Source organism: Orussus abietinus, unplaced genomic scaffold, assembly GCF_000612105.2.
Source record: "Orussus abietinus isolate OABI.00-Male unplaced genomic scaffold, Oabi_2.0 scaffold4, whole genome shotgun sequence".
NCBI classification, from domain to species: domain Eukaryota; kingdom Metazoa; phylum Arthropoda; class Insecta; order Hymenoptera; family Orussidae; genus Orussus; species Orussus abietinus.
In genome coordinates this window covers 292,281-311,617 of record NW_019396014.1, presented here as the reverse complement: position 1 = coordinate 311,617, position 19,337 = coordinate 292,281, and the positions used below count along the sequence as shown (strand labels likewise).

The 19,337-nt window shown below is 50.9% G+C and overlaps 1 protein-coding gene across 3 annotated transcripts in view; it reads right to left on the bottom strand.

Moving 5' to 3' along the window:
- LOC105695717 overlaps positions 1-19,337 on the bottom strand; it is a 59,943-nt gene that overhangs the window by 23,520 nt on the left and 17,086 nt on the right. For all 3 annotated transcript variants that reach the window (XM_012417544.2, XM_012417546.2, XM_012417545.2), the window contains one exon: positions 8,644-8,803. In XM_012417544.2, coding sequence (XP_012272967.1) covers positions 8,644-8,803 — 160 coding nt within the window. The remainder of the gene's footprint in view (positions 1-8,643; positions 8,804-19,337) is intronic.

Genomic DNA, 19,337 nt, shown 5'->3' with positions numbered 1-19,337 from the left:
AGAAAAGGACCGAGTAAAACGTCGCTTAATCACCGTCGAAGGGGTTTCTTGGGTCTTACATTTTATCGGTCTTGGAATTTATATTTCCGGATTAATTACCCCCTTCGGGTCGCCCTTTCGCATTATCTTTTAAGATCTTTGGTCCTCGTGTCCGGGAATTAATCACCTCGAGAGACGACCTCGGAGGTCTCGGATCGCAGCTTAAAGCCGCTATTTTCGAATGAGCTTGCATGTTGACCTCCTTAAACGGACGTCCCAGGGATTTGGCAAGAGCACTCTTGACCTCGCTAATCCCATTGGGCATGTCAAGTGGGTCGATTCTTCCCAAAGTAGGTTGCCCCAGCAGTTTCCCGGCCACGAGGGGCATCCAAAAGCGTCCGTCAACCCTTTAATCCGGAAACTGACCTCGGCGCCGGGGAAAAAAAATTCCATTTAAAATTAAAATCAAAATTGCACGGCGCAGGTCCTGCGGCCATTTCTGCACCGAGAAAAAAATCGGTCGAACCAAAGAATATTGTCAATTCAGGGAATTATGATTTTATTCAAACTCAAATAAATTGTCTTAATTCCGAAGAAACGCTGCGTCCGATTTATTCGAGTTCATTTCAGTCAAATAATTATTCTCGGAATTAACAAAATATTTCATTGCTCCAATGAAACATTTTTCTCGGCGAGTAAATTAGCGCCGCGCGCAACAAGCGATCAAATTAACCGACCGAATTAACCGAAGCCTGGGGATTATTTAATTTTTCCCCGTCACGTTGGAAATCGAACGGCGAGTCGTTTCGGGCGGGAACGATCGCGTGTTTTTCGAGGATCGGCCGCAGTGCGGATCGGCTCGTTAACCTCAAGGCGCACGTAACCACGGAAGGAAACGCTTAACGCCGGTTACGAAGTGCCTCGGGCGGTCTCAGGCCCGTCTAATTAGCCGCGTTTATTGAGGTTAAGTGCGCGGAGTTACGAGGCCCCGGAAGCGTTCAAAAGTCCCGCTCGTCCGCGATGCGTGCCGAAACGACGACAATCGGCTCGCAACCCCATGGGGCATTATCGCGTCGTTCTAGACGGCGAAGAAAGGGATCGTCAGACGACTTTAGAAGCTTCCAGACGGCGTCTCTATCTCGTATACTCAGACGCTCCTCGACTCGCGACGCACGCCCTCGAGGTGCGCACTTCGGCGGGTGGCGGTTTTTCGTCCCCTCGGCCGAAAGTCCGTGGATTATTCGACCAAGAGGGGAAAGAGACCGAGATTGACCAAGACCTCGGTTGTAGGGTCTCAGAAAAACCGCCAGGAGTGAAAAAGAGGGTAAAACAAGAACCTCGTCTAGCCACCTCGGGCACTCTCGTTTTTTATTTTCAACGACCCTCGATCGTTATTCTCCTGCGCCGTGTATAACGCGCCGGATCCTGCCTAAGAGATGATGCAGGGTGATACACGCGTCCTGGTGTCGACTCGGCAGTGCTCGACCGACTCGATCAGGGCCCGAAATCGAAGCTCGAACGAAAGCGAGTTGAGTCCGGTTCCCCCCGGATCTCCTCAGGTGCCCAGACGTGACCTGCCGGCAATAAATTCAAGCGCGGCGCGCAAGGTAGAGGCGCGCGCATCCGCCAATTGCAACCACCTGCGCGCGCAGTCACGTGTGGGTATATATGCGGGCGTAGGAGCCGAAGCGCGGTCACTCCTACGCTGGCGCGCGCGGCGAGCAGGCGGGCCGAGGACCCAGGGGGCTGCGAGGAGGCAGTAGGTTGGTAGGTATATGGGTAGGTAAGCGCGCACTCGTCTTTGGGAGCGCCGCGATATGCCTCCTCTCTCTTTAGCGGGTGCGCGGGCCACGCTCCACCGGCAGCGCGAGCCTCGCCGTCACGTTCCGCGGTTTCTGGGCCGCGAACGTGTCGATGCGCCGCTCGCGCGGCCCGTCTGCGAGAACCGACTGCGGAATCGGCCCCACGTGGGAATCGATCCGCGAGCGAGAGCGACGGTAATACCTCTCGATTGCGCTTATACGCGACGTCACTCGCCAGTTCTCGGATCAACCCTGACGGGAGGCCGCCTCTAATGGTAAGCGATACGAGTTAACGTCGGTTTATCCTGCGATGACTCAACGCGGAACCGCATCGCCGCCACCGCGACCGCATCCACGAGGACGAGTCCGCGCGTTAACCCGCGACATACCGTAAGGTCTCGACTTAATGGAAAACCGAGACCGTAGATATTAATCCGGGACACGTCGGAAGGAAGGGAAAGAAGAGAAATAAGAAGGGCCCATTAGCGTGGATTTTATTAGCCCTCATTGACGCTCATTGGGGTCAATTGACCGCTTCTTTCCTTTTTCTCCAAACGCGCAATCCCCAGATGGGTCGCGCTTTCGTTAGACCTCGAGTAAATGCATCGCGATAAATTCGTAGATCTCGAGGGATTGCGAAGTAACATTTATATCCTCGACATTAAGGACAACTAGGTTTGCCTCGGTACATTCATCGACCGGGTCTCAACCCTAGATCCCGGCGTGTATCGATTATCGACGTCGCAGATAGGCGCTCGTAATCCCTCGCTCGCCACTAAGGCAGTGCTACTGGTATTTCCTTACCTTCTAATTGGCCCATTAATTTACCGCGCGAACCTGTACCCCATTATGGTTATTATAGTTATTACCAGGATAGCGTTGCCACACGGACGCAGAAACCGCGTTACACTTTATCTCGTATCAGCTGCAACGTATCCTCCCCTCCCCTCGTTCGAGATTTCCGGCCTCCCGCCTCTGATAGATCGATGCGCTATCCGAGATATCGAATAGGGGGCCCTCGACTCGGCGTTATCGGGTTACATATATCGAATGGATATCTCCGAGATTTATCTACAAGATTTTTCAATCTTTCGCCAGGTTCGACAAAGGGAAGCCGAATACGCGGATCGAAGAATTGCCTCGCTATCGGCCAACGGAGGAGTAATCGGCGATCTTCACCAAAGAACTCGAGTAGGGCCGAGCAAAGCTCATGGGTATCCGATTACCTCATGGGGAACGGATACTTCGGCTTACCGCAGACATCCGCGTTCGATCGCCATCGACGGGTACTTGCATGCGCCCATATGCGCGCGCACTCACCTGCACTCTCGCATGCACCTCGAGAGTGCACTCGAGCGAGCTCTTATCGCGACGATACGCCTCTTCCCGCGGGAATTGACATCGGCAGTCCCGATAAGAGCCCCCCACGACCTGGGTCTCACGGTTTTTTCTAAAATATCTCAGTTATAGCTAGAAATTTTACTTAAGCGAATGTCAACAGAAATGGGCTATCATGTTTTCCCTTTTTCAGGAACGTTTCCGCTGTATGGACAACGAAGATTATTACTTCACTGTGCGGATTATACGAACGGATGAATTCTTCAAGAGAAAAACAACGGAAATATTTCCGCTGTTGGTGTAATTATAATCAGAGGAGTGAGATATTGTCGGTTACGATGTTCCTTTTCGCGGGTAGGTACTCCTTAATTCCTGGTGTCGTATGATAAGAGTTTAGTTGGAATTTTCCTTTTTCTTTGAGGTTCATCTCAGGATTCCGCACATGGCGACCTGACTGGGCTTTTCTACCCGGCACGTCCGAGGACCCTCTTTCTCCCTCTTTGTAAAATTCGAGAAGCCTCTCCACGTCCCCTCGGCGGGTGTCAAGTGACAGAAAAAGGTGTCACGTTCGTACGCTTCCCGGCCCTCCAAGACTCGGATCCGCAAAAGTGGAGCAAGTTTATCGGGTGTCGCGTCAGCTCTGTAATCCGAGTCTGGCCTACCTAACCCAGTAACCAAACTGTACGGCGGAGACTTCCGAGCCAGACTGTAATTAAACCAGAGCCCGTTAATTGCGAAACGCGGGGAGGCCCGGACGCTCGTGCCAAGGAACCGCGAGGAAAAGAGATTCGCCACCGACGAACGGCAACGACCTCGAGCCGTTAGAGACTCCTTAATCGAGATGTAAGGAGAGGACGGAATCGACACCCGAGGAAGTCAAAGGCAGGACTTTCTCACGCTCGTGATGGAAACCGGTGTGTCGGGTCCGAGGAGGCGGAAGTCAATTTCGAGATTACTGCCCGTGCGTTCCGTTTATGTTAATACACCGCGTCACGAGTGGTCCCGTTACGCGTTCGCTTGACAATCCCGAGGAATTTCGTAGACCCGTTCGAGAGATCCTCGACGGAATTTCGATTTCGACCTCCCATAGCACAATTATTTTTCTCACTTCCAGGGAATTCTCTCGCCATTACCCAAGGGTGCATCGAGTGCCCTCGAAAGCTCGATGCACCTCCACCCTCTTGACGCCGAACTAGGAAGTGAGCATTATATATTTCTACTTTTCCCTCGTACATCTATAATATTCCCAAACATCGACACGGTATGTTGAAAGAAAAGAAATGGAAGGAATGAAAAAAAAAAAGATTACACTTGACCACGCAGGTTCGCGCGACTCGGACATGTATGTCGACATTCGAGTAACCGGGTGACCGAAATTCGACCATTTGTCGGCGCCGTGTCAGCAGCATGTCTCGAGTCAAATCGAGGAATTGCGGATCCCACGTTCGTTGGGACGACGACCTGGATCGACGATTTTACCGAAGGGGGAAGTTCTCGAACTCGGAAGGGGAGCAATGTCAGCTTGAACCAATCGATCTCCAAGAGGAAATGAGAACCGATTGTCCCGAGGTCGTCGCCTTCGCTGGAAGCCTTCGACGAGCGAAGTCGGTGATAACTTATCGATGGACCTCGATCGACCCCGGAAAACGGAGGAACCTCGACTTATCGACTCGTTGTTTACCGTGTTATTAAGAGGAAACGAGATTACAGGGATTACAAGAAATTACAAGGATCATCCGGGTTGAAGGCTGTAGTCGTTGCGTCTCGAAAAGGGCCTTTTGATTGGACGAAACAATTTTCGGACAGAGAAATGGGTACCGCTGAGCGGTAAATTTTAATCTAAAACTGTGTTTGGCCGAAACTGTCACGAGTTCCGTGATGTATCGTCATCGCGAGAGGTAGACTCTGTTGGAAACCGCGTCTCAAGGGACGGAGCGCCGATGAAGAAGAGGAGGCAGTCGCGAGCACTCCGAGTGCGCCTCTTCACCAAAGGCTCCGTTAACTTTTATGCACCTGCACGCGAACGGGCCTTTTACGGGCAAAGTGTCAGCGACCTCGACGTCCATTAACCTTTGTCTGTTCTTCGACTTCCGGCGCTCCGATCGACGACTCTTCGTCAGAAGCCCGTTCTTGGGCTGGGACCAAGCGAGCGTCCAAAATAACGCGCGTTACGACGGACGTTACATGTGTACGTATACATAAAAGCAATGTGTGACAACGACTTGTAATTACCAATTCTTTTTTTCACTATATTTTGTTAAACTTTTCCGGGGGAAATTATTTCGAGAAAATAGCGCACGAGCCGGTCGATCGATCGGCTCGATACGTCGACCGGGTGTCGGAAAAGGCGGCTCGATCGGGTATCGATCGGCGATTTGTCAGGGCCCCGAGTTGGCGGCCTTTCGATCTCGATCTTAACTTCTGGGCCCCCGGGACGATACATAAATTAGATATCCCCGGTGCCGGGCGGCCGATCGATCGATCGAGCTCTATCGGACCGATCGAACTTTCGATTGACCGAGCACAATGTAAGCATTGCCTAGTCTTTCGACGTACGGGTCATTCAAATTTCCTGACTTCGATTCGATTCACGGAAAGAGAAAAAAGAAAAGAAACATACACAACGTGCGGGGCCCACTTCGACTCACGAGGTCTTCTCGAATTTCCTTTACCTTTCAAATTTTCTATGAATTCGATTAAATTCGTTGCGAAAATGAGTAAAAACAAATTTTCATTGACAATGAAAATGAAATCTCCTTTTCATCGAATTCGAAAAAGAAAATAAATATACACAACGTGCGGGTCTCACCTCGACTTATGAAATCTTCTCAAATTTCCTTTACCTTCAAAATTTTCTATGAATTCGATTAAATTCGCTGCTAAAACGAGTAAAAACAAATTTTAATTGACAATGAAAACGAAATCTCCTTTTCATCGAACTCGTATATACCACCGAGAGACGTGGTTAAAAATGAGAAGTCCCGTTTCGCTCCGCCTCGGAGAGAAAGAGAGACCTCGTAGAGAGGATCCTCGCTCTCTTCGATATCGACGCGATCGAGAACGTTTCGAGATGCATTTCTAGGGCGCAATTTGTCAAGCCGCCCCGCCTCCGATTCCTCGCGCGTTCCTCGTGAACGGCGATTGAACCAATTGATCGGAATCCCTCGCTCATTCCTCGTGACCGATTGTCCATTGCTCGCAATCGGAGCGAATCTCGGTCTCGTCGAGGCCACGATCATCTGGCATCCCGCAGTAACATTTTGTCGCCGCCTCGCAACATCAAAACTAACGAGTACAATTTTTTTTTTCCCCATTCTACCGGGGAAGAAGTTGAATAGAAAAAGGGGGGAGAAGAAGAGCCAAGAGAAGGTAACGAGCCGGAAACCTTCGTTAGGGTGTGGGGCACAGGGGGTCGCAAACGCGGAAAAAAGGGAGGAAAGAGGGAAAAGGGGTCAAATGTCACGACTCGTGGTCCAAACGCGGCGGAAAGGGAGGAGGAATAACGCGGGCCGATGATCTCGTCAAACGAACCGCAGATAGTGTCCCAGAAAGAGAACCAGAGGGCTTCCTCTGGCAGCGAGCGAGGGCACTCGCGATTTTTCGAGTACATCATCGCATGCACTCTACCCTGCACTCGCTGTCGGATCCGAAAAAAGCTCTGCGTGAGGAAATTCAGTTCCATAAAAAATGGAAAAGCAAAATAATGAGACACGTCGCATTTAGAATTTTCGAGTGCATCGCCGTGTGCACTCTACCCTGCACTCGCTGTCGGGTCCGAAAAAAGCTCTGCGTGAGAAAATGCAGTTCCGTTGAAAATGAAAAAGCAAAACAATGAGACACGTCGCATTTAGAATTTTCGAGTGCATCGCCGTGTGCACTCTACCCTGCACTCGCTATCAGGTTTGAAAAAAGCTCTGCGTGAGAAAATGCAGTTCCATTGAAAATGAAAAAGCAAAATAATGAAACACGTCGCATTTAGAATTTTCGAGTGCATCGCCGTGTGCACACTATCCTGCACTCGCTGTCGGATCCGAAAAAAATTCTGCGTGAGAAAATGCAGTTTCATCGAAAATGAAAAAGAAAAACAATGAGACACGTCGCATTTCGAATTTTTGAGTGCATAGCCATGTGCACTCTTCCGTGCACTTTGCTGAACCAGAAAACCCTGCGTGTTGAAAGCGCGTCGATGGTGGGTAAATACGATTCCATTAGGGGGGAAAAAAACAAAAAACAAAAAAACGGAAAAAGTGCATCGCACTCGGAACCTGCGAGCGTATCGCGATTTTCCGAGAGCACTCGATTTTAGAGAATGCATCGCCGTGCACTTTTCCGCACTCGCTGCCGGGTCAGAAAGAGTGCATCGAAATCGGGTCGCTTGCGAGCAAATGCGGTTCCATTAAAAAAAAAAGGGGGGGAAAAGAAATGAAAGGGGGTACGTCGCGTCGGCCTCGCGACCGGAAGTCGCGTTCGACCTCTTTTGCATCGTCGAGTGCGTACGACGCACGACAAACGCGGTCACAGTCATTGTCACAGTCACTGTCGTCATCGCGCGGGTCGCGGGCGGTAATTCGCGAGTAATCCCGGCATGACGGCGAACACGGAACGACAATAACTGGGCACAATTTCAGGGGAGAATGCCGGTCGTTATCGAAGATTGGAATCGGTGGCCGGAGAGACCCGACACGGAAGACTTCCGGCGGCGAGTCGAGGCGACGTCTCGACCGGAGGAAATAATCGCCGGGGCCCGAAAGAAAAAGTGGAGAGAAATATTCCCCCGACACGAAATGCCGAACCGAAGGGGTCAATTAAATCCAATCCGAGCGATCACGAAACCCAGCCGCGAAATCAGCGAGAGTGCCTCGACGGCCAAGAGTCGCCTCGAATTTAAGTAATCCCGATTACGCGACAGAAGTAAAAGTCCGGAGAAAGTACCTCCATCTCTCGACTCCTTTTTCGTGGGTGCGAGCGGAGGTCACGGAGAGAGGAGGGCAAAAAGAAGGAAAAGAAAACGAAATCCCCGGCATTTCGAGGCCTTTCGCGGATATTAAAGAAATTCGAGAGTTCCATCCTTTGAACGAAACGGAGCGGTGAGAAATGTTAAAATAATCTGAAATACATCGTTCGATCATGTACGAAGTGTCGGGTGCGAACATACGCTGTCGAAAAAAAGAAAAAAAATAGTTGACTGAAAGAAATAAATACATATATTGTTGACACATGTCCCTCGAATTAAGTATAATCGCAAGAAAGTATATCATTTTCTTTACTCGATCCATTTCTTTGGGCACATTCGATCGCAGGATTTTGTAATCGGATATTTCTTTGAGTCAACGTTTTTCTCGGGGTAGCTCTCAGCGTCCGCGTATGACGGATTTCGGTTAAAAATGTATTTGGCTCGAAACTCTCCCGGTTCTTTGATTTTACGTTACGGTGACGCTCGCTCGCTGACAATGAGTCGGTACCCATTGTTTTTACGAATGGGAAGACCATTCTATGTAAAAAGTTTCTAGATGAATGGACTCACCATCTTCAGGGTCTCCTCCGGCCTTAGGAGGTAGAACATGGACTGCAGATGCTGCTGGATGTCGCATCCCGCGGCGGAGACTCTCCTCGAAGGGCGGGCCCTCTCGTTCGGCGGAAGTACCAGGGCGGCGCCCTTTCCGGCGAAGTAGCATTCGCTCAGGCTGAAATTAAGGACGAGGCGGACGTTAATATACCCGGGATTAAGGAGATTCGTCAAATCTTTGGAATTCGTTAAAGGAAACAAGTGGTCAAATGGGTTTCGAGTCGGAGGTGGTGACGACCACCGGGGCGAACAGGATCGGCTTTCACCGCCGTTTACGGCGGATTTTCAACACTCGAGCACCACAAGTTCAAGGAGAGCCTGGGACACCGGAAACACCTGACCACGTGTCGAGTCTTTCTCCGGCTCGAGATCGATTATCCCGAGGCTCGAAGGGCGACGCCATTGTGGGGACGCCTTCATGGCCGGTCGTCCCATTTCTCGTCTCAAAGACCCCATCAGCTCCAAAAATACGCCCTCGACTGTTCCACGAGGATATAACACAGTCATGCTTCCGCGAATTGTCTTTTTTACGCGAAACTTCATAAACCTCGGTACACATAAGCTCGCGTGTTACGGAACTGACCCGCTCGAGAAAGTGAAACCCTTTCTTTTTCCGCAATTATTGGGTTGATGCATAAGTCATTGCGTATTTTTTCAAATATAAATATGCGCGCAGAAATTAAATGTTTTAACATAGGGTTATATGTTATTTTAAAGAGATATTTTTGCCCCACAAGACAGTCTTTTAATATTTTTCTTAGATTTAATTTTTCTGAATTTTCAGGCAATTAAACTGGAGGGTCAAGTGGAGAAAAATGAGCATTTTCGACACTTTCTTTTGATCGAGTTTAATTGCGGCTCAAATGCTTCCAAAACGGCTCAATAATTATTTCATCGGGTGAATGGATTTTTTTACTCAGTGTAACGATTGATGATATCGAAAAAAAAAAACTAACATGGAAGTTTCGCTTCCACTGCGGGTTTTTTATTTTTTAATAACATTTCTTTTTAATCCTTAGGGCTCTTCGGAGTATCCGCTGCGGCGCGGGAGGAGCCAGCGGTAAATCGCAGAGCGCGCGCACTCGAAGCGCCCATTGCGGCAATTTTCCTCGGTGCAACTCGTCGAGGTCGGCGAGCAAATTACGTGCTTGCACGTTTAAGACCCGTCCCCCCGAGATTTATTCATCGATCTGGCCGGCTCGCCCGTTCGTCATCACCTCACGGCGACCGATCGTCTCTTCCTCTCTCCCTCTCCGCGCGACGGCGTCCGTCGGTCGCATCTTCGCTCGTAAATAAAGGCGCGATTACGCGCCCTAATGGCGGCGGTTCCGCGGCCGAAGGAGACGCTCGCGAGTGTTCGTTAACGGCGAATAGGTGGCGCCCCTCCGCGAGGTTTCGCGCATCGCGAGAGAGGTACCTAACAAGTAAGATGGCCGCGACTTCGTCAGCGCTATTTCTGGCGCGACTCGAGAAATTTCGAGCTGACGGGATAGCAGACGCTCGGCGCGTCCTACGTATCGCGGAAACCGCCGAAAGACTGCGACTAACCGAGCGGAAAGACGGAAAGCGGAATTTCTTCGTAATATTTTGATGAGCGTTAAATTTGTAGTCGGGACAGCATCTGTTAAAAGCGGGGCCGGCAGTAGGTAAGAAAAAAAAAAAGAAAAAAAAAAGAGGATATCTTTATATTTGCGGTGCGAGATTTTGTAAGTAGGAGGTTAGATTCAGACCCACGTGGAGTCGGCCGCGGCGCTTTTCCCCTGGAGCGGCCGAGCGCTTCGCGCGCCCCTATTGGTCAGCGCGCCCGGCCCAGGAGAAACAGGAGCGCGCCGAGGCCCCGGAAAACCAGGCCTGAGAGAAGACTCGAAACGCGTCGCTCGACCGGCGCCCGCGCGTACGCACTCTCGACTGAGGCTAAAAAGCGAATCAGTTCGGCTAGCTCGCTCGAGAGAGCCCAAACGAGCAAGAACGCAAAGGGGCGACCGCAGTGGACGGGAAAAACACTCGCGAAAGTGGACGGGAGCGACAGAAAACCCGAGAAGAAGGGACGAGGGAAAGCTGGCACATTGTCTCGGAAAAAGGCGATTCTTTAAATTGCCCCCCAACAAGGTCCAACTGCGATCGATTGAACTTTCGCTTTCCCTTAACTGAGGCTCCTTCTCTCCTTCCTCGAATCTCCAAATTTTACCCGTCGACGCGGTCGCAGCGACGCGAACCCGACGTTGTCGCCGCAGGGTCCTCCGCCACTAGCTCCTCCGTTATGAAATTCCCAAAACCTGTCACTATAGGCCTTGTAATTACAAAATCTGGTTACTAACGAAAACCACTCCGCGAAACGCTCTCTTCCCGACCTCTGCGGAATCCACTGGGAAAACTCGGGGATGAGAGAATCGAGGATACGAGTTAACGCGCGAACGCCCTCGCGACACTTTCCGTGGCGAAAGTCGACTGGCAACTAAACTTCGTCCGGGATTTCGAGTGCGGGAAAATCGAGTCGCGTGGGTGATATCTTGAGACGAGCGGCCGCGATTCGCGTGTACGCGGAAACGCGCGCGTGCACTCCGGGCCACGCGCGTCCGCCGCGTATTATTAGCGCGCTCGGAAGTTCCGCGAAGCGCCGAGAGTGCATTTCGCGAAAAGAGACCACGTCGCCTAGCGCAGAAGGTTCCCCTTCGCGGAGGAACCTCCTCTATTGCATCCCGTGCCAAAGGCGTGCGCGATTCGCGATTTCGGAACTGTCGGATCTCGGCAAAGCTTCTCCTCGAAGACCGGAGAGTGACAAGAGCTGTCGTTGCGTTTTCCGATCCCGATTTGTAACGCTCCGAGGAAAGACTTCACCAAAGACCACGTGGTAAGTGACAACTCAAGTCGCGTGCGATAACAACGAAAAATAAAAGGCAACAGAAAATTCGGGTATTTTCTAAGTTTTTCTCCCTCGACGAAAAAAGAGGGCAGAAAATACTTAGCATTTTTTTCGTGCATCTTTCCTCCTAGTCGGGAAAAAGTTCCTTAAAACATAAAAAAATTAATAAAAAGGAAAGAGCACTTCGAGGAACGGCATCGCCGGCATCCACGTGGTCAGCGAGTACTCGTGATAAAAAATACCGCATTTCCTCGAAAATTCGTCTCCCTCGATGCGATTTCGGTAAAGGTCTCATCTTATCTCCCCAAGGCTCCTTTATCTCGGAGATAATGCGTTTTCTTCAGGGGAGTGTACCAGCGATTGCATCGATTCTCTGTCGGCAGTGACGTCACCGATCCCCGTGACGTTATCAGAGACGGCGATAGCCTCGTCCCACCTTCGGCGGTGGGCCTCGCGCGTGCTGCCGCAACGACGAAACGATGACATAACCTCGTTGCAACGAGACTCCCCGCTCGCCCAATTATCCGGCGCACGTATCGATAATTCGAGCTCACCTGGGGGAGGGGGGGAGAGAGAGAGAGAGAGAGAGAGAGAGAGAGAGAGAGAGAGAGAGAGAGAGAGAGNGAGAGTTGCCCGGGCGGCGACACGAGTACGTATAAAAAATATTATTAAAACATAAATATCAATGAATTTTCATTCTCTATAACTTTTCATTCACCTTGAATGAATTTCAGTTGAATATCTTTCGATATCTCGACCTCATCTAAAAATATTCACGATGGCTCTTCTCAGTCCATCCGGCGTAACTCGGCAGTTGCGGGGTAAAGGACGTGGGTTATGTCAGTCCGTGGGCCGGAGCGAGGACTCCCGCTGCGGAATGGCGAATGACTCGACTCGGTCGAGTTGTATGGCCGATTATTAGCGGCGCTCCGGTACGAGATCCGACAAGTACTCGCATATGCAGTGCGACCACAAAGGCAGTGGAGTCGCGTGCGCCTTTGAGACAGATACGAGCGGAGGAGAGAAACGGCGAAGAGTCGCTCTCTAAAGCCGGTCCCGAAACGACGACGGGCCGAGATCCGGTCAATTTCCGCAGGAGCCGGCCCAAAGGGGATCCCGGTTGGCAACGACGTTAACCGGGTCGTTAAAGCCGCGACGATGGCCAGCCTAAAGATAGAGGGCCCGAAGCGTGGCGGACCGGCCCGAATCTCGGAAGGTGTTCGCCCTGCCCGAAATACAGCGACCCCAAAATTAACCAAGGTGACCCGGGGGTCCCTAGGTTCACCAAAAGATCCCGGATAATCCCTTCCCACGGAACGCCCAGCATTTGGGATTTCACGCGCCTCGAAAATGTAAAAAAAAAAAAATCCCAAAAACCTCGAGAAAACCACGAAAATCAACGCGCGGTTCGCCGCGCCCCAGGCGGCAAACTAGGCTGCGCGCGCAGCCCCCGCCAATGTAGGCAAAACGCGACTCGCGCGTTCGGTCGCGATTTCCGATCGAACGCAAAACGCGACTGAGTTGCACGACTGAAAGCGCACCGAGTGCTTCTGCACCGTTAAATGAGCCCGAGGGGTTACCTCACCGCGAATGCCGAGCGGATTCCGAGGGGGCCATAATAAACATCGAGAATTATTCCTTGGCAGAAATCGACGGGTTTTGCAACCGTGGTTCGCTTGGCCCCGGCCGCGGTCCAAATCTCGCGGCCCGGATTCTTTTCTCTTTCTTTTTTAGCCGCGTTCCAAATCTCCGGGTTCCACCTGAGGTCGTAAAACCGGGACATTTACCATAAGTGGAGACCACAGTGAGGGAGGGGGAAAAAAAAAAGAGGCATTACGAAGTAGCACGCGTCGAGTAGCAAGGGTCGAGTGAGTTCCTACTGAACGAGTCACGTACGACCACGTGGGTCGCGGGAGTTTGGGAGAACGAGATTAGGTGTTGCGCGGCACACGTCGCGCGGCCGACTGACCGGCGTCGCGAGTCCGCGCGCGATTTGAGTGGCGCCACGTGGGTCGGTCACATGACCGGGTCACGTGGGAGGATCACGTGGGTTCGAAATGACAGCCGTCGCAAGGGAGTCCTCGCCTGTCGTACCAAGGATTGTCTCCCCGTTTCGAAGGACAATCTTAAGATACCGTAGGTATGGGGGTATCTTATCGCAGATGAGACCTTCGCACCCTCGCGGGTCTGGACCCTGATATGGTGCCGGCGATAGGAAAACGACAACGGACAAAAATGGACGAGGAAAGCGGAGCTCCCGAGACCCGCCATAGACTCCAAATTGGGCGAGAATGGAAAGCTCTTTGTACTTTCTCGCTCGCCCTTATCGGCGCGGACGCGTCGACGAAACCGTTCGCTTCCGCTCGGCGGACAAACGCGAACCGCAAAGCGGAAACATAGGATTGCATTATCGCCGCGTTTTTTTATCACGCGACTTCGAGCGACATAACGCATAGGCCCGCGAACGACATCAGCTCCGAGGTAACTGGTAATGATCCTCGCAAAACGCGCCTAACTCCATTTCTCCTTATTCCCCGCATTTAATTGCTTATTGACATTGTACGCACGAGAGTAATGCACGTCCCTGGAAGCGTCGTAAATCGTTCCCCAGGAGCGGCATTTTGTCGTAAAAAGGAAAGAAGGTTCAGTGGTTAAACGCGAGGCAATTAAATGTTGCATGAAACGATGCAACAGTCTTTCTTTTTCTTCCCGTGGCCGGGCATGGTTTCTAGGTAGCGCAATTAGCGGAGTAATTGCACATTTTTATGCGCAAGCATACCCCGAGCGTATCCCCCCCCCGAGAGGAAAGGAATCGATTCATGAGGTGCTTTCGCCTCGAAGCTCCCTTCGCGAATTTTCGAAAATCCGAGAAAAATCCTCAAGGCGTCCAGAGGGTCGACTCGATACCGAAGCGCATCTAACCGAGAACTCATCCGTACATCTTCCCTTGGATACCCTCCCAAGCAGTCGGCGAGATTTAAAGGGGCCTTAAAAAAAGAATAAAAATAAAAAATAAACACGATCATCGCATAGCGGCTTCAATGACTCGACCGTTAACCCACTTTAAACTCGCATTTAACCATGCCACTCGCCGCCATTTGCGGTTAAGTTGTTAAATCTTCGACGTACGCACGCCCATTTATTTTTTTTCCCGCCTTCAGAGGAGCGAAGGGAAGTCAAGACGTCGCGATTTGCCAATTCATTGGATCGGCAAGAAACGGTGGGTAACGAAATTGAACGCAATTCTCGGACACTCGGGGAACTTTCTTCCACTTTGCTCGCCATATCTCTATTTGTCACCCGACGATTGCTCGCGTCGTTCCGTCGTTACAGAGAAAACCTGCAGGGGACTCGGTTTAGTCATTTCTTGAATTATCGAGAGCTGTCGATAATGGCGACCGGCCGACAGGTGTCGAGAAGAGTGTTCTCCAACCGATGGGGAAAATCGCCAAGTCCGGCATTAGGACGTTTATTTTCCCGCAAAAGCGCCGTCGTTCCGCACACATCTCGGCTTTCACTGGCAGTAGCCGAGTCGGTTGTCCATTGTCTAGTCGCTCGTTACATCCCAGGGCGAGAGTAACGACGAGGGCAGAATGTGCTCTCGCGACCGGGCCCCTTTTTATCCGGCCTTAAGTGCGGCTCCAAGTGCGAGCGAGAGCGCGGATTAACGCCGTTAAACGCGGCTTAAACGCGGCTGCAAAATCCCGAGTCCGGTACTCGGGAAACATTCTCCATTTCCACGGGCGATTGAAAGTACACTAGAATTTCGAAATGCCTCCATTGGTGATTTTTCCTACGTTGAAAGAAAAAAAAAAAAATGCCATTCAACCACTGAATTTGATTAAGTTAAGAAAGAATAATCATTTGCCTAAGATAAACTCCAATTAATGGGACGCAACGTAAATTCGGAATTGCGACAATTTACTTGAGTTTATTTAAGTCCAAAAATTCATTCGATTGACGAAATGTTTCGTTGGTTCAATGTATCCTTTTTTTCTTAGGGTGGACAACCGGCTTGTTCCCTCTTATTGGAAGCTAGGTTTGCATAGGTTTTTTTATTAGAACTACTCATGGGACGATTATGGGGGTAAATTCGCGCGTTAGAAATTGGGCCATGTTGGGAATTCGTTTATAAATATTTAATTTCATGGTTGTAGTTTAATTTCATTCGACAGAAAAATTCCGTTTAATGGTAAAAGTGATGTTAAACAGCGATTCCTAGACCTCTTAAATATATACATGGGAAACTGGTGGTGCAATCTTGGAGTCCGACAACGGAGAAGAGTCTATCGGGCACCGAGCCAAACTCCGAGGCGACCTGGGAGAATCGCGGGACTTCGCGGTCTTTAAACTTCGCGTCTTCCCCTCTCGGGTCCTCGCACGGTGAAAGTGGAAACCGAGGACAGAAAGAGAATGGCTCGGAGATGCTTTTGCTAAATGTCACGTACATCCGATACGGCGTAGTAGTTGGAAACCCTTCGGCGCTCCTGCTTTGTCTTCGAGGTCCTTTCGCGCCGGGGAATTCCGAAACGCGACGAAGGAGCGTCAAGAAAGCGGCTTCTCTTAGGAAGAAACCGGGCTTCGTCGCTTTCCTTACGAAGAAGTCCAGCTCCGTTGCCTCCGTTACAAAGAAATCCACCATGAAATCGAGCTTCGGGCTTCTCTAAGAAATTCGCCAGGAAATCGGGCTTCCCCGCTTCTCCTACAAAGAGATCCGGAGAAAAAAAAACCGGGCTCAGTTCCTGTCGCGGAGATATCCCTTCTAGAAGGGAATGGAAAACGACGAGACGATCGGTCGTTTAATCGACCAGCTCCGGGCAGGGCTCGCGGGAGGGAAAAATGAGAATAGGCAGATGCGCAAAGACAAAGAGGCGATCGGCGAACGTTTCCGAGGTACACGTGCGTCAAGAGGGGCATTTTATCCCGGCGAAACGAGACGAACCGGTTGCCTTCGAGAGGCTCGATCGACCACCCTATATATATACGCCTTTACAGCGCTCGCCCTCTCGGTATATAGAGTTTCGCGAGAGAGCCTCGAACCGGAGAGCTCGCCTGGAGAGAAAGAGAGAGGTAGAGAGAAATACGGAGAGTCTAGAAAATCGAGTCCCCGGAGAAACCAAAAATTAAAGTCCATCGATCGGGGAATAAAAAAAAAAACACGTGATAAAAAACGCCCATCTCGCCGCCACCGCGCGCTGGACGTGAAATTTCCTTTTTCTATTTCTACTTCGATTCGAAAGTCTACAATCGACAGAGAGTGCAGTGCCTCGACGAAATTTCGCTTAAATTGGAGGACGAAACGCGCGAGCGACGAAGGAGGAAAAGGAACGGGACCGACCGAGTGCACGAGCGCGCTCCAGGTCTCGAGGAAGATTTTTCTCCCGAGGGATCGGTCATCGGGCTTTGATCGGCGACGCGGAAAATGATAATCCGTCCCGTGTAAACTACAACTAGTCAAAGGGGAACTACTCGCGCAAATGGCCCCGGATTCACTGGGTCGTAACAGACGAGTTTAATCGATATTTTGCGTTCGTCGGGAGCATCGCCGAGAATATCGAATCTTGACAAATTTCTTGCCGGACCGAAAACTAGATTTCATGGATCAAGACTTTGCAATCGAGACTTCAAATCCAAGATTTCAAAGTCGAGCCTTCAAACTGAAGACTTCGCGACCAAGACTTCGAGAACCAGGACTTCGAGAACCAAGACTTTGCAATCAAGACTTCAAGGACCAAGACTTTGGAATCAAGACTTCAAGGACCAAGACTTTGCAATCAAGACTTCAAGGACCAAGACTTTGCAATCAAGACTTCAAGGACCAAGACTTTGGAATCAAGACTTCAAGGACCAAGATTTCAAAATCAAGCCTCCAAACTAAAGGACTCGCGATTTCACGATTTCACGAGCTAGACTTCAAAATCAAACTTTCAAACCCAAAACCTGAAAAACTCAAACTTGAAAGACCAATCTTAAAAATCCAGCCTTCGACCCCAAGACCAGCTTCTCTCGTCGCTCCGCGTGAGATTATCCGCAAGCCCAATGGTCGCGTGACGTAGTTCGCGTCAATTAACGGCGCAGTTTTCACCACTCGCCAACGAGCCCTCGTCTCGTCGGTGGTGGCCGTTGCGACACAAAAAAGGTCGTTGATCTCGTAATCGCACACCAGGCGAGGTCTCGGCTGGTACAAACGCGATGACCCCGCTTAGAGTTTAAGGTCCCGTCCACAATGAGCCCGCAGGCAGCACCTCGATATTGATTTTCCAGCAACCCTGAGCAATGCCGAGGCTCGGTAAGGACACAAAGCCCTTGACGTGCATCCCTTCGGGTTCCCCTCCTTATCGAGTCGTTAAAAAAAAAATGTATCACAGTTCACGTAAAAAAAAAAAATCCATTCAATTGAAGCGCATCAGTCAGCCACGAAACATAAACGAAGATATCAACGACATAACTCCTCTCATCCCGGTCCCTTCGCTGTTCCCGAAACCCGTAGAAATTTCCGCCGTCTCTCTTTTTCCCTTTATTTACCATCCAACAGTCGCATCTCGCCTCCGGTGAGCCCCGAAATTTTTATCCCTCTCCCGCGGGACCATGGGGATTAATCCACGTTCCAGCATCCCGGTCGCCCTCCTCGGGGTTGCTCATCCCCTCGGAGCCCGACAATGGGCAACAATGGGCAAACGAAGGGCCGGGAGAGGTACTTCGTTTCGCATGGGATTCCGCAACGGCGACGTATCGATCGACGAGCAACCCCATGGAATTTGCTCAACGATAAAAAAAGACCCCCGAAATTCGGGTCTAGATATTTTCTTTTCTCACTCGAGTCTGAGACGAGTCGACGACATATTCCACGGGAATTGGGCTCGGGCATCTCCGCTCTGGAAACAATCGGCGGCCATCTTGAAACCGAGCGACTGTTGTGCCTTTCGGTATCCTGGCAACATCGATATACCCGACGCCGGCCGCGAGATCCTCGATAATAAGGATAAGCCTCGATTCCGCCGAGAAACGTGAAACGGAGGATGGGGAGTCCAATTTGTCGCGGAAATTCAAGCGGAGGGTGGACGTCAAGGTCCTTCGAAAGGGAAGGATTCCAAGGGAAGGACTCGAGGTGAACGACCGAGGGGGTTGACGAACATCCTCGACGCCGAGTAGGGCGAATATCGCGATTCGGCCTTCCCAAGGGATTTGATAAAACTTCCATCCCGTTTCTGGGCAAGATAATCCCTTCATCCTGTATCCTAAAGGACCTCCGACTTCGCGGTCCCATAGGACCCGTTAAATCCGAGCCCCATGACTGATCGACGTCCGCCGGCAGCCGATTAACGGTCGATCGATCGATCGGAATGACGTGCCTCGACGGCCAATCGGAAGGGAGGATATCCCGGGGAAGGAGAAAGGGAAAGAGGAGGAACAGGGAACGAGGATGAGCGATGGAAAAAAAAAAGAAAGGAAGAGAGAGAGACGAGGCCGGTTAATTCGGGGGATACGCGGGAACGCGGGACACGTCCGGGCAAGGATCGCAACGATTCGAAGACCGTTATCCTCGTTAACGTGAATTTTGCGCCGACCATTCGCCGAGAGGGAGATAGAGAAGGCGGAGCCCGTTTTGAGATCGATCACCCGTCTATTTAATATTTCACTTTGGGCACTCCGAAATTTGAAGTACACCACAGTGTCCTCTGAGCAAACCGATTCCACGAGGCATACGAAGCGGTTCTTTCTTTTTTTTACCTCAAGTGCCGGTCAACATTAAAGCTCATTAATATTATAGCACCTGGCTCGACCAAAC